General features: G+C 43.2%; 1 protein-coding gene across 1 annotated transcript in view; it reads right to left on the bottom strand.

The window, feature by feature from the left end:
- LOC114563123 (zinc finger protein 638) overlaps positions 1 to 12,018 on the bottom strand; it is a 38,128-nt gene that overhangs the window by 2,535 nt on the left and 23,575 nt on the right. Inside the window, exons 15-24 of the mRNA XM_028589930.1 lie at positions 6,641 to 6,772; positions 6,428 to 6,469; positions 4,580 to 4,717; positions 4,211 to 4,372; positions 3,598 to 4,044; positions 3,235 to 3,480; positions 2,707 to 2,898; positions 2,536 to 2,607; positions 2,090 to 2,471; positions 616 to 867 (exon numbers count right to left, since the gene is read on the bottom strand). Coding sequence (XP_028445731.1) covers positions 616 to 867; positions 2,090 to 2,471; positions 2,536 to 2,607; positions 2,707 to 2,898; positions 3,235 to 3,480; positions 3,598 to 4,044; positions 4,211 to 4,372; positions 4,580 to 4,717; positions 6,428 to 6,469; positions 6,641 to 6,772 — 2,065 coding nt within the window. The remainder of the gene's footprint in view (positions 1 to 615; positions 868 to 2,089; positions 2,472 to 2,535; positions 2,608 to 2,706; positions 2,899 to 3,234; positions 3,481 to 3,597; positions 4,045 to 4,210; positions 4,373 to 4,579; positions 4,718 to 6,427; positions 6,470 to 6,640; positions 6,773 to 12,018) is intronic.

Below are 12,018 nucleotides of genomic sequence, written 5' to 3'. Positions count from 1 at the left end.
AGAGCTAAACAGCACATATCTGCGTTAATCAACCACCAGAACTGGACTGTGTGCGCGCAGAGAGAGAGAGAGAGAGAGAGAGAGAGAGAGAGAGAGAGAGAGAGAGAGAGAGAGAGAGAGAGAGAGAGAGAGAGCGAGAGAGAGATCTCGTGTTGTATGATCGTTAACCAGCAGAGTTGTTCATTGCCATACAGGTTTAGTGGCTTGACAGTTAAAGGTGAAGTAAGGGATTTGTTTCGCGGAGGTAATTTGGCGACGGTAATGTGATGAAGGTGAGTGATGAAAACTGCTGTGTCTGGCCGGTTCAGCTCTGAGATTTTCTCGCATTGCACAGTGCTGTGAAGGAATGATCTCCAATTATGTTATGTTCTGCCTCGGTTTAGAAGTGGTGAATGTAGGATACAGCTCACAGCAACTTAACACTAGATAGTGTTGGCAAATAGCTTTTTATTGAGTTTCCTCTTAGCGAAATAATACACTGAAAAGCGTAGGGCCTTTTTTCGCCAACCTTATTCCAACAGTTCTTAACCGTCACCAACCCCGCCCCCAAACACGGACACGCGCATACATACATACAGATAAGCTTTATTTCAAACTAAATCAGACAAACCATACCTGTCTCCCCAGCAAGAGCTCCTGTCTCTTTGTCCTCTTCAACCTGCATCTTCTCCTTTTCCTCCGTTTTGTCCGACACCATCTCCTCCTTCTTAACCTGACTGTAATTAAGAACATCGTTCTCCCGCTCATTCTCTGAAGTCACTACTCCTGCTGCTGGGCTGTTTGAGGAGGAGTCAGCCGGGGCAGCTGAAGCTGCAGGGGCAGGTTCGAGAAGGGGTTCAACCTCAGTGGTGGAGTCCAGTCTGGCTTCTAAAACACAGACAGATTTCAGGCCAAAATTATTTACGCACTCTTAAACTTAAAATCAAAGAATACATATCTAATCCCCTTTCCTACCAAAATAGGAAAACAAGGTAAGTAAACAGTAGAAAGGGGCAATGAGGCCAGTGACCATATTACAGTGGTTACTTATTTAATTTCTTTCAAACGCAGTGCTGACTAATTTGGAAAGATATTCAAGCGCTGCTTGACGGACAGAATTTGTGGCCGAGATAGCATTGCATTAGGCCAGAAAAGGGACAAAAATTAGTAGGGAAGTGCCCAATTCAAATTTGATATGGCTGTTCAATAACAATATTTGTTCCCGTTTTTTTTTTTTTCGGCCAACGCACTTTTAATAACCATATTTATTTGTATTATCGGTTATCTCAGAGCCTGACCGGGCATAGCCTCTTTTCCGCCATCTCACTCAGAACAATCTTTGGTCTGGTCCAAGCTGCCTGTACCCGTGGCTGACATCTTCCCTGAGCGGACGGGGTGACGTAGTGGAATAATTTTACCCAGCAGGTTAGCATGAAAGTGAGGAGCACTCAGTCTGCAGCTACTTGTGGAGACCAAAATCCCCAGAAGTAACGTCAGCTGCACACAGACTGACAAAAAACAAACAAAACGACGAATCTCAGTTGACTGAGGGGTCAACCACTGCTGATTTGAATAGTCGACTTCCAGAGGACAGCCCAAAAAATTTTGTTTCCATCACTGCCAATCATCAATATTGCATCAGTCATTTGTCTCGGGAATGAATGCTGGTTGTAACCTTTCCCGCTAAAGACAAACGCCAGTGTTTTTTGTTGAGTGGAAAAATGGCTTAAGGCTTAAAAGATGCAGAAGGTAAGCCTTATAAAACTACCTTTCTGTCATATTAGCTGAAACTGACCCTATGTTCCAGTAGAACTACATGAAGCAGGTCATAAAAAAAAACAATCCGGCACCTCTGGCACCACCTACAGCCTGTAGTGCGATTTGCAAAAATCCAGAACTCCTTGTTCAGATGCACCAATCAGGGCCGGGGGAGATGGGGGATGGGAGGGCTTAGGAGAACCTTTTGGGCTTTAGCAGAAAGAGGGGAGGGACTGAGAAGTTGTCGATGTTCAAAGTTTTTGGCCAAGTTCTGGATCTTCCCAATCCTACCTACGGCACCTTTAAATTTCCTTAATTTCTTCATCAAGATTAAATCAGTGTGAGGTCCTACCTGTGTCAGTTTCAATGTCAGTCTGAGGTGGGATCCGAGTCTCAGTTTTGATTTGAGTCTCAGTTTTGATCTCAGTCTGAGGTGGAATCTGAGTCTCAGTTTTGATGGCAGTCTGAGGTGGAATCTGAGTCTCAGTTTTGATGTCAGTCTGAGGTGGGATCTCAGTCTGAGGTGGGATCGGAGTCTCAGTTTTGATTTGAGTCTCAGTTTTGATTTGAGTCTGAGGTGGGCTCTCAGCCTGAGGTGGGCTCTCAGTCTCAGTTTTGATCTGAGGGGCTTCTGTTTGACATATTGGCACATGTGTTTGGCTGGGTGATGAGTCAGCTTGTGACGCCGGAGAGGGGGGATGCTGCAGCGATAAGAACCAGTCTGGGTTTTGAATCTGATGACACTAAACCATCTAAAGTCTCAGCGATCGGCACAGCCACAGGTTCAGACTCCGATACGTGCTCAGACTTCACCAGTGTTGCTGGGGCATCGGACATCGTTGATTCTGGGGTAACCTCCACGGGCGTGTCCTATAAACAAGAGAACAGGAAGAGGACCATAATGTCTCAGACACCCCAATAACCATGCAGAGAAGATGTTTTATGCGATATATGGACGCTAAATTGTACCCCTAGAGTGTCCTGTTGGAATGATGTGGGAGCGTCCTCCCCTCCATCTGTGGCTTCCATGGGAACAGAGGGAGAAGGAGAAGAGCAAGGAAGGTCGGCCACATCTCCAACTTCATCTACCGTCACAAAGTCACTCATGTTGAACGGGAAGTCGCCAAACTCTTCTTCCTCCTCCTCCTCCTTCTTCTCTACCTGGTTCCATGACAGGACAAAAAACAAACTGAAATCAACTGAGGATAAGAAAAAAAAAGAAAAAAAAAGGAGCGATTTAACTCGCCAGTTTCAACACTTTCTGACCAGACAGTGCCTTCTCACCATTTCGGTCTCCGCTTCAGAGTTGTTATACAGTTCGTCCCTCCAGGAGCTTTGCTTATACCCTTCCGACCTGCAAGACGACCTCGACCCTGACACACTTTCCCTGTGTGTTCTCTTCCTCTCCCTCCTCTCCTCCTCCCTCTTCTCCCTCTCCCTCCTGGCTCTTTCATCCCGCTCCCTCTCCCGCTTGGTCCTCTCCTCCTTTTCCCAAACCCTCCTCTCCCTCTCCCTCAACTTTCTTGCTTCCCTTTCTTTTCGCTCCCTCTCCTGCTTCTTCACCTCCTCCTCTGTGTGGTTCTTTGCTGGCTCTTTTGTCCCCTCTGCGGCTTTTTCGCCCTGTTCTGTCTCCATTTGTGTCCCCCCCTGTTCTCCATTGGTGGAAGCGGCTGTGTTGTTGGGATTGCTGGCGGTTCTAGTTCGGCATTCCACAAGCAGTGCTTTAACCATCTCTGGAGTAACCTGTTAAAACAGAGATGTCAAAACCCATAGATATGAATTAATATATGAGGTTTCTGACTTAGCGACAAAGTCTGGCTCACATGAAAATCACAGAAGCAGATTTTGGGGATATTTTACCTTAGGGAGCTCTTGAATGGCCGTCTCCCGTGAAGCTGCTTGGCCATCAGAGCTTGACGTCTTTGTCTCTTCACCGGCAGGAGTGTTGTAATTACCTGTTGTGGGAGCATTGACATCTATGTCGTCTTCTGCGGTTTCCACAACAGTTTTAACAGCTGATTTGTCCCTCATGTCGGTCTCCAAGTCTGCTCCTGGTTCGGCTTGTGGTGCAGCCAATGAGTCCGAAAGATCAACAGCAAGCTTGTCTTTTTTTATCTCGTCGTCTTTGCTCCAGTTTTCTTCCAAAGATTTGTCTTCACCAACCGTCTCCTCAGTGTTCTTTGTCTTCTCATCCTTCCCGTCAACGGCTTTTTCAATCACCTCCAATGGAGATTCAGAAGTCTCTTTGTCTGCAGATGCTGCTCCTGCTGTTGCTGCTTGGCTGCCTTTGCCATTTGCAGGTGTATCCTACGATCAGAGACATGGAGGAATTGATTGGTGTTACCTCAAACTGATTCATTCAGGTGTTTAATACGAGTTAAAGCTGCAGGAATATATGTCAATAGTAGATAAAACGTGTCTAAATGGATGTCCCATTGACAACTATTGCAGATCAAGTATTAAAGATACCCACCTCAGATGAATCAGGGTATGCAGTGACTTTGGTCTGTGTGTTGGCTTTGGGGTCAGGCTTGCGGGAGAAAAACAGAGGGTTGTTCTGGATGATGCACGGAAACGTCTGGAAACGTTTGTAAACAGACAAGGCCATAGCAGCAGTTGCCATCTCACAAATGACCTGAGCAGGATGAGATATATCATCATGTTAACAGCGTATGAGATTTATTTGCCTGATAAATAAAGGAGGTGAGACATGACAGATTTGGAGAAAATTCCTTCTCAATCCAGGCCATATGGCAACAGAGGGCACATATTCTCAGGACACAGCAGATTCAGGAGATGATGGATAAGCACGTTTGCAGCTGCACAGACAAACAGCCCTCACCATATTGTTGAGCACTACGGTCTTGATGACGGTACCAAAGCGTCGCACCAATTTCTGGACCTCAGAAGAGCCGGTTGGGGTGTTGGGAACATTACTGATGACCAACAGGCAGTTCCAGCCTACTGGACCAGGACTCTCCTGCAGGAGGCAAAGGAAAATTCTGTTACTTATTAGTCAGCGGACAATTACTCACCAGTTCAGTGATGTCAATCAGTTCAAAGTATAGAATATTGATGTTAGACAAATCAACTATGTCAATAAATGGTTTCACAGCCCCTTGAAAGCCTGCAACATTATATGCTTACCATCTAAAATATTGTTTTGTTTGTTAATTCACCATGAGTTATTAAATCAGAACCACAAACTTACATCAAAGACAGTACTGCTGTAAGGTTTTTAAAAAAAAAAAAAAAAGGTACTGCAAATATTACCGTTTTTTCCAGACTACAAGTCACACTTTTTTTCTACTTTGGCTGGTCCTGCGACTTAGTCAGGTGCGACTTATATATCAAAATATATATAATTTAACATGTTAATTCATAGGGAAAAAATTACAGTCTACAGCCGCGAGAGGGCGCTCTAGGCTTGTGACAACCAGAACGCTCCTCCTAAAGACAACTGAGAAAGAAAAGAGATAAACTGCATGTAGTAAAATATGCAGCCGAAAACGGTTATCGAGCAGCAGAAAGAAAGTTTGAAATGAGGGAGAAACTTGTGAAGGACTGGCGAAAAGGTGCAATGAAGAAAACAAAGAAAGCTAATCGGCTAATTGCGGGCTGAAAGCAAGACGGCCAGAGCTGGAGGAACTAGCTAGTCCACAGATGGATGCGTGCTGCCGGGAGGGGCCTGTCAACGGTGCAGTTACGTCTCCACGCCCTGGTAACTAGTTGTTCTGTGTGCTATTGTATAGTTGACAGTTGAAAAGGGCTGATTTTCGTCTTGGATTTTGTGAAATAAATTTCTAAATAAATGCAACTTATAGTCCGGTACGACTTATGGTTTTTTCCCTCTTGATGACGCATTTTTTGACTGATGCGACTTATACTCCGGAGCGCCTTATAGTCTGGAAAATACGGTACTACACTTTGAAATGAAGACAGATTCAGAAACTGCATGGCCCATTTCTCGCTTAAAATGTTTTCAGAAACACGTTTCGTGAACTATTTTCGTAAAATATGAGATCGTATTCCGAACGAGCCGTCATTATGTTCTGGCTTTGAAATTTGGTAGAAGCCAGACCCACGTGATGCATTTGTCGAAATTAGCTGCCGGTTTAAATTTTTTGGGGCGACAATACAGATTAGCAGCGACTGCAGTTATGGAGACGCATTAGGTCTCGCACATGAGCGGAACGTACGCTCAAGTCGGCATGGCTTCGGTTTGTTCCGAGGCACTTTTTTGAACAACTCGGGGAGGCATTCAGTCCGACGGTCGGTCGTCGGGTTGGTCAGAGCCTTTAAGCCAAACAGTAAATAAAGCACACTGCATCCCAGGGACAAATGACCGCTGAATAATTTAACATAGGCAGCTGCAGGATGTATTGTCAAGTAGTCATTGGGCAGTTGCTTTATTAAGGTTGGTTAGTGTGGTAAGAATTTCATGTTAATTTACCTTTGGATCTATAAGACATACAAACAATTTTGTATGATTAATTAGCTGAACATTATCAAGGGACTACAGATGAAAACTCCCCTTTTTGCTTACTCTGGCGCATTTACAGCAAAGTTTATGAATGTGCACTATCCCTGTTAAATCAACAAACCAAAAATGAAAGGGGCTGTACTCTACAGTATATTCACCCCTTTTAAAATAAATTGGACAGAGAACTGTACTGGTAGAAATACTCACTAATGGGTCCACTGATCCCATCAGAAGATTGTAGAGAGCCACCTGTGTAAAGAGTTTTTTGTTTTAAACTCAACGATCATTGTTCAACATAGTACAATGCCAAAGAACCAACTTCTCAAAGAGGAGATCATGGACAAAGAACATTAGACAGCAACAGAGAACAAACGATCAATATACTGTAGAGGAAGATTGGGTAAGTGATGAGAGCCCTACCGGTGTGCTGAGACTGATACGCTGTTTGAGATGGATCATCTTCAGCTCGCAGTTGTTAATCTTCGCAGGCGTGAAGGTGTAGATTTTCACCATCTCTTGAGCAATCTCTGTGTCTGGAACTGACACCAGTACCTAACATACAAAAAGAATAACATTGTTGTAGGAATATCAGCCTCCTGTCTTTGTGTTTTTCAACTAATACAGGTATATCCTTTCATAGGAAATGGTCATCCAAAGACATTAGCCACCCTGAAAAAGACATCCTAGGCATTTTTTCACTGTTAATCATTATTAAGGCTTTCAAAATTAACGCAGCAATAATGAGTAAATGCAAATTCCTTTTTACGCCACTAAACACGCAATTAACGCATGCACGTTCTATGATTTTGCTCCATAGTTAAGGAAATTAGGAACCTGCAGCAGTAACGTTTTGGACGGTGTTGCCAACTTGGCTATTTTCTCGCAAGATGTAGCAACTTTTCAGACCCTCTTGGCGACTTCTAAAAATATTATTTTCTATTGTAATTCATTTCCATGCATGCAGTCCACAGCTCCCACCCCCATGTCCTGCACCACTGCAGCGGCAGTCAGTAGGGTTGGGGGACGGGGTGTACTGCAGACTGCAGTGGAGACGAGCAACAGATCGGGAGCAGGTCTTAGAATACATCCATGAATGGGAGTGGAGGGCTAGCAGAAACAAAGCTCCTTAAGCAGAAATGGATAAAGAAAATGGTCTTTTGAATGGCAAGTTCAGTTTCAAAAACCTTCCAGATGGTTCTCTCCACAAGACTGATATCCCTTTTAAAGTACATTTAGAACAGATACAAAAAGTGTGAAGAATTTATAATTAAACACTCATGCGATTAAAAAATGTAATCGACTGACAGCCCCATTACTTACTTAATTTTTATATATATATATATATATTTTTTTTTTTATTTATTTATTTATTAATAAGTAATAAATAGCCAAACCGTGAAAATAACAACTTAACAATACATGGAAAATCTGTATGGACAGATTTATTCTGTACACAGTATTTTGTTTTGCGTTTCTGGTGTTCAGATCATTTATTGCAATCAGTCTTGTATTAAAGTACTTAAAAGAACAAGTGTCTTACCAGAAAACCACGTTGGTAGAAGTTAAGTCCCCTTTTAGAATATTACTTGAGTGAAAATCATAAAGTATCTGATATTTACTGTACTTAAATACTGAAAACTGATTCTCATGTTAAATGTACTTATTTTAATTAAAAACAAAATTTCATTATGAACTTTATTGTGCCTCCTTTTGGAAAGCATAATAAATCAGGGTTTCCACACCTTAAACATCTGATTCAAAGTCTGACATCAAGAAAGGAGTTTTTTTTTGTGAGCAAGAATCTTTCACTCCGATATACAAAAACATTTCTTGCCATTACGGCCAGAGTTGTGTAACGTTATCTTCATGACCACACCATTCACCACTGTCATCTAGAGTGCGGATCAGGCCACATTTTTCTGTCCGAGCCCAGCCCGTGTCCGACAGGCATTAAGATATTTATGTCCAAGCCCGAGCCACAGCTAAAATCTCATTTTTTTTCCTCATACTAATGACACATGTACGTCCATGGGAAGGCATTCAGAAATGCCAACAGATGAGGGCATCAGCGCACACGGGGCATGTTAAGGTTTGGTCCCCTAGCTCAAGCCGAGCTCAGGTGGTTTTAATATCTTGTGACAAAAGCAGAAATTGAAAGCAAGTGGTGGGGGGGTAGCGTTGCGCAATTTTTATTTTAATATATTTCTTTACATGAATATTTTTTCTACTAAAAACTATTATTTCGTTATTTTATTAACCCAACTAATTACTCATCTGGGCTTTCCAATAAGGTTAAGAACGAAAAAAAAGTAGCTTCCGTTCCTTCCACTTAAGAGTTGATACAATGGCGTTGGTATTGGTTGCTAAAAAGGGCACTACTTCGCCTATATGGCAATTTTTTGGATTTAGACCTGATGAGAGTGGACAGCCAAGGGACCCGCTTCAAGTTGTGTGCAAGATCTGCTTATGTGTGATCCGCGCAAAAGATGGGCAGACGACCAATCTTCATGACCATTTGCGTGTGCGCCATCCAGCAGAATATGCCACCTTGCCCACATGTCCTGGGCCTAGCAAAAAAGCTAGCCAGGGTCAGCAGACGATAACTGGGGCTTTTGCAAAAAGCACCAAATATAAAACCGACAGTGACAGATGGAGGCAGTTGACAGATGCGGTAACGCTTTTCCTGGCCAAAGAAATGGTGTCGTTCAATACAGTGGAGAAGCCGTCGTTTAAGGCCATGCTGCATACCTTTGAAAGTCAATACGAGCTGCCAGGTCGGAAATATTTTTCCAAACGGCTATCCTTAACCTTTTCAACGAGGTCAGAAGTAACATCACGAAAGAGCTGGGTGATGTAGAATATTTGGCCCTGACAACGGACATGTGGTCCAGCTGCAATATGATGCCCTACATGTCAGTGACATTATGTGAATAAAGAGTCGACACTGCAGTCCAAATGCTTACAAACTAGCTTAATGCCCGAAAGCCATACAGCAGATAATTTGGAAGAAGCACTGCGCGAGGCAATTAATGACTGGAAACTACAGGAGAAACAAATTGCCTGTATAACTACAGACAATGGAGCGAATATTGTTGCAGCCATCCGGCAGTTGAAATGGCCATGGTTAAGTTGCTTTGGCCACAACTTGAACCTGGCCATAAACAACTCGCTTGCGCAACAGAGGGCCAGCAAAGACCGAGCTTTTGGGGTTTGCCGGGCAGTCAACACTGCGTTTTCGCACAGCTGGCTAAGGCGACGTGAGCTGTAGAAAGCACAAGTGGAAATGAAACTCCCTGAGCACTCATTGATCACGGTAATTTTTAAAACAATTCGTGACAATGAACAAATTATTGTTTAAATGATTTAATATGTATTTTATAATTTAAGTATTTTTTAATTTAATAATTTAATTTTTACTGACAGGACTGTGCAACACGATGGGGCTCAAAACAGCAAATGGTGGAGAGAATGCTGGAGCAGGAGCAAGCCATCAAACATGTGTTTGCCCAAGACAAAAGCCGCCGCCCACTCCCCCAGCTGACATGGCAAGACATAAGTGTTCTGGAATCTGAACAACGTGCTGAAGCCAGTAGCGGACTTCACAGACATTCTCTCTGGAGAAAATTATGTAACCGTGTCCTCACTACTGCCCATGAGGCTGCTCTCTTCGCAAGAAGGCTGCCCAAAGAACACTTTTTTTTTTTTTCTTAGGCACGGTGGCGGCGCCGGCATCTGGTACATTCATGATTTTGTCCATGTTGATATTAGCTGCTTTATTTACTTTATTTATTAAAAACATTGCATTGTTTATCTTTTCATATAGCTAGAAGTCTAAACTCTGGGACAAGACCGTTATGTTTAAATACCTGCCATGCTGACTCCAAAACAGACAGCTTTGTTAAGGCAGTTTGGGCTTCAGATGGCTACAGTGAACGTGCACACACGTATTGTTTGTATCACGGTCGGTCAGTAAAGGAACAGTCGCAACAGTAGCCGTCGTTGCCTGTACTCGTATTACAGAGCGCACGACCGAAGCTTTGGGACTACAAGTAGAGCTTAGATGGGGCCCCCCAAAAAAAAAAAAAATCAAGCCCGACTCTACCCGAGCCTGTGCATGTTGTGTCCGAGAACGGCCCGACACATCAACTGGAATTATGAGCCCAAGCCGATTTCAACCCAAAACTTTTTTAATGCGTGGGCCGTTATAACGGACGTTCTCAACTACAATTCAGAGTTGTTTGAACTGCAGAAATCTGTTTAAAATTATCTTAATGAATAATGCAACAAGAGCGAAGCATGTAAACTGCGCTGTTTGTTTATACAGAATAGAATGGATCGCAAATGGATCTGAATGAAGAAACGAAAAAAAAAAAAAAAAACATAACTCAATGCATTTCTCAGGGGTAGCCTATGCTTGGAGAAGTAACAAAAGAGGACATTGAAGGCTGACTATCATCTTTTCTGCCATGGCGAGCCTGCTTCATGTGTCTGTTCATCATCCAAGTCCCTGTTTTATTTGCTGTCATAGGCGAGCAGCGTGCCGCACTTAATGCACTCGACAAAGCCGATACATTGCCTATGTTGTCACTGACTGCCCACAACTTGTTTAAAATGGTTCCATACCTCCGATTTTCCTCCAAACTAGCTCAAAGTTAATTCTCCTGTTTTTCTTTACATCCTCAAGCTCCATGTTGCACTTAAGCTACACCATACAGGCCAGCAGCCCCGGTGTGATGCGTGCGAGAGGAGGAGACTCCGCGCATGACACGCGTTACATTTTGTAACTGTAGTAGCCTACAACTTGTGTAACTTTTTGGACACATTTGTTACTTTGGCCTAAATATATTTCTGATTATGGCATAGCTTTCTCCCCACCCAATTATGCTAATAAAGTAATGATTAAAAAAGAAACAAACACAAATGCTTAATCAAGGGCCCGGCCCGAGGATAGTGGCGGAAAATAACGGCCCGGCAGAGAATCTAAACTCTACTAGCATGCCCCGTCTTACCGCTGCTGCCGTACAGTATCTTCCTTGAACATGAGCTGCAGAAGCAAGCACCCGGCTCCCTCAGTTTGAGGCACCAAGTGCTACACGGCTTCCCGTCTCCACCTTTTTCCTCTAGTCTTCTATTCATGCCCAGCGCCATTTATTTTAACTACTTTCTCAACTAAAGCTGTATCTACATGCTCCAAGTTTTATAAACTCTGCCTCGATTTTTTTAGCTGCGTTACCACGGAGACCACACCGCACTCTCGCTTTTCGGCAAAGACCCGCCCTACTTTGCATCTGATTGGCTAGAACTGGTAGGTGGAAGTTCGATGATTGGTTAAACCTAGCGAATCAAAAACAAATCCCATGTGGACATTTTAATTTATTTATCCAAAATATTCGTATGCCAGAAATCCGGCACCAGGTCCGATTACTATCAACCCTGTGTTAGTTAGAGCTGCGTTCCTCTTGTATGATTGGTATGTGAAATCAATTGACTCAAATATTAAACCGCATGCAAGTTTTTTTTGTTTTTTTCCCCCTCACGGCCGCACGCCGGAGATCCGGCACCGTGCCCGGAATACTTTAAGCCCTGTATTTAATTAATGATATAGTTATTCCATTAATACTAACAACTTTATATATGCTATAAAGCAAGGAATGATATGGATTCTGCCATTTCTTTGTTTTTGGGTTTTCAATTCAAACATTCGTTCAACATCCTCCCTTGAAAAACACAAAACTAGCAGTGTTCAAATTTTATTACAGTCCAGAATTATTACCAAGGGGCCCTGCCTACGGTTCGTC

This window comes from Perca flavescens, chromosome 2, assembly GCF_004354835.1.
Source record: "Perca flavescens isolate YP-PL-M2 chromosome 2, PFLA_1.0, whole genome shotgun sequence".
Classification (NCBI taxonomy): domain Eukaryota; kingdom Metazoa; phylum Chordata; class Actinopteri; order Perciformes; family Percidae; genus Perca; species Perca flavescens.
Note: the sequence above shows the minus strand (reverse complement) of the source record. Positions and strands in the feature narration are given on the sequence as shown.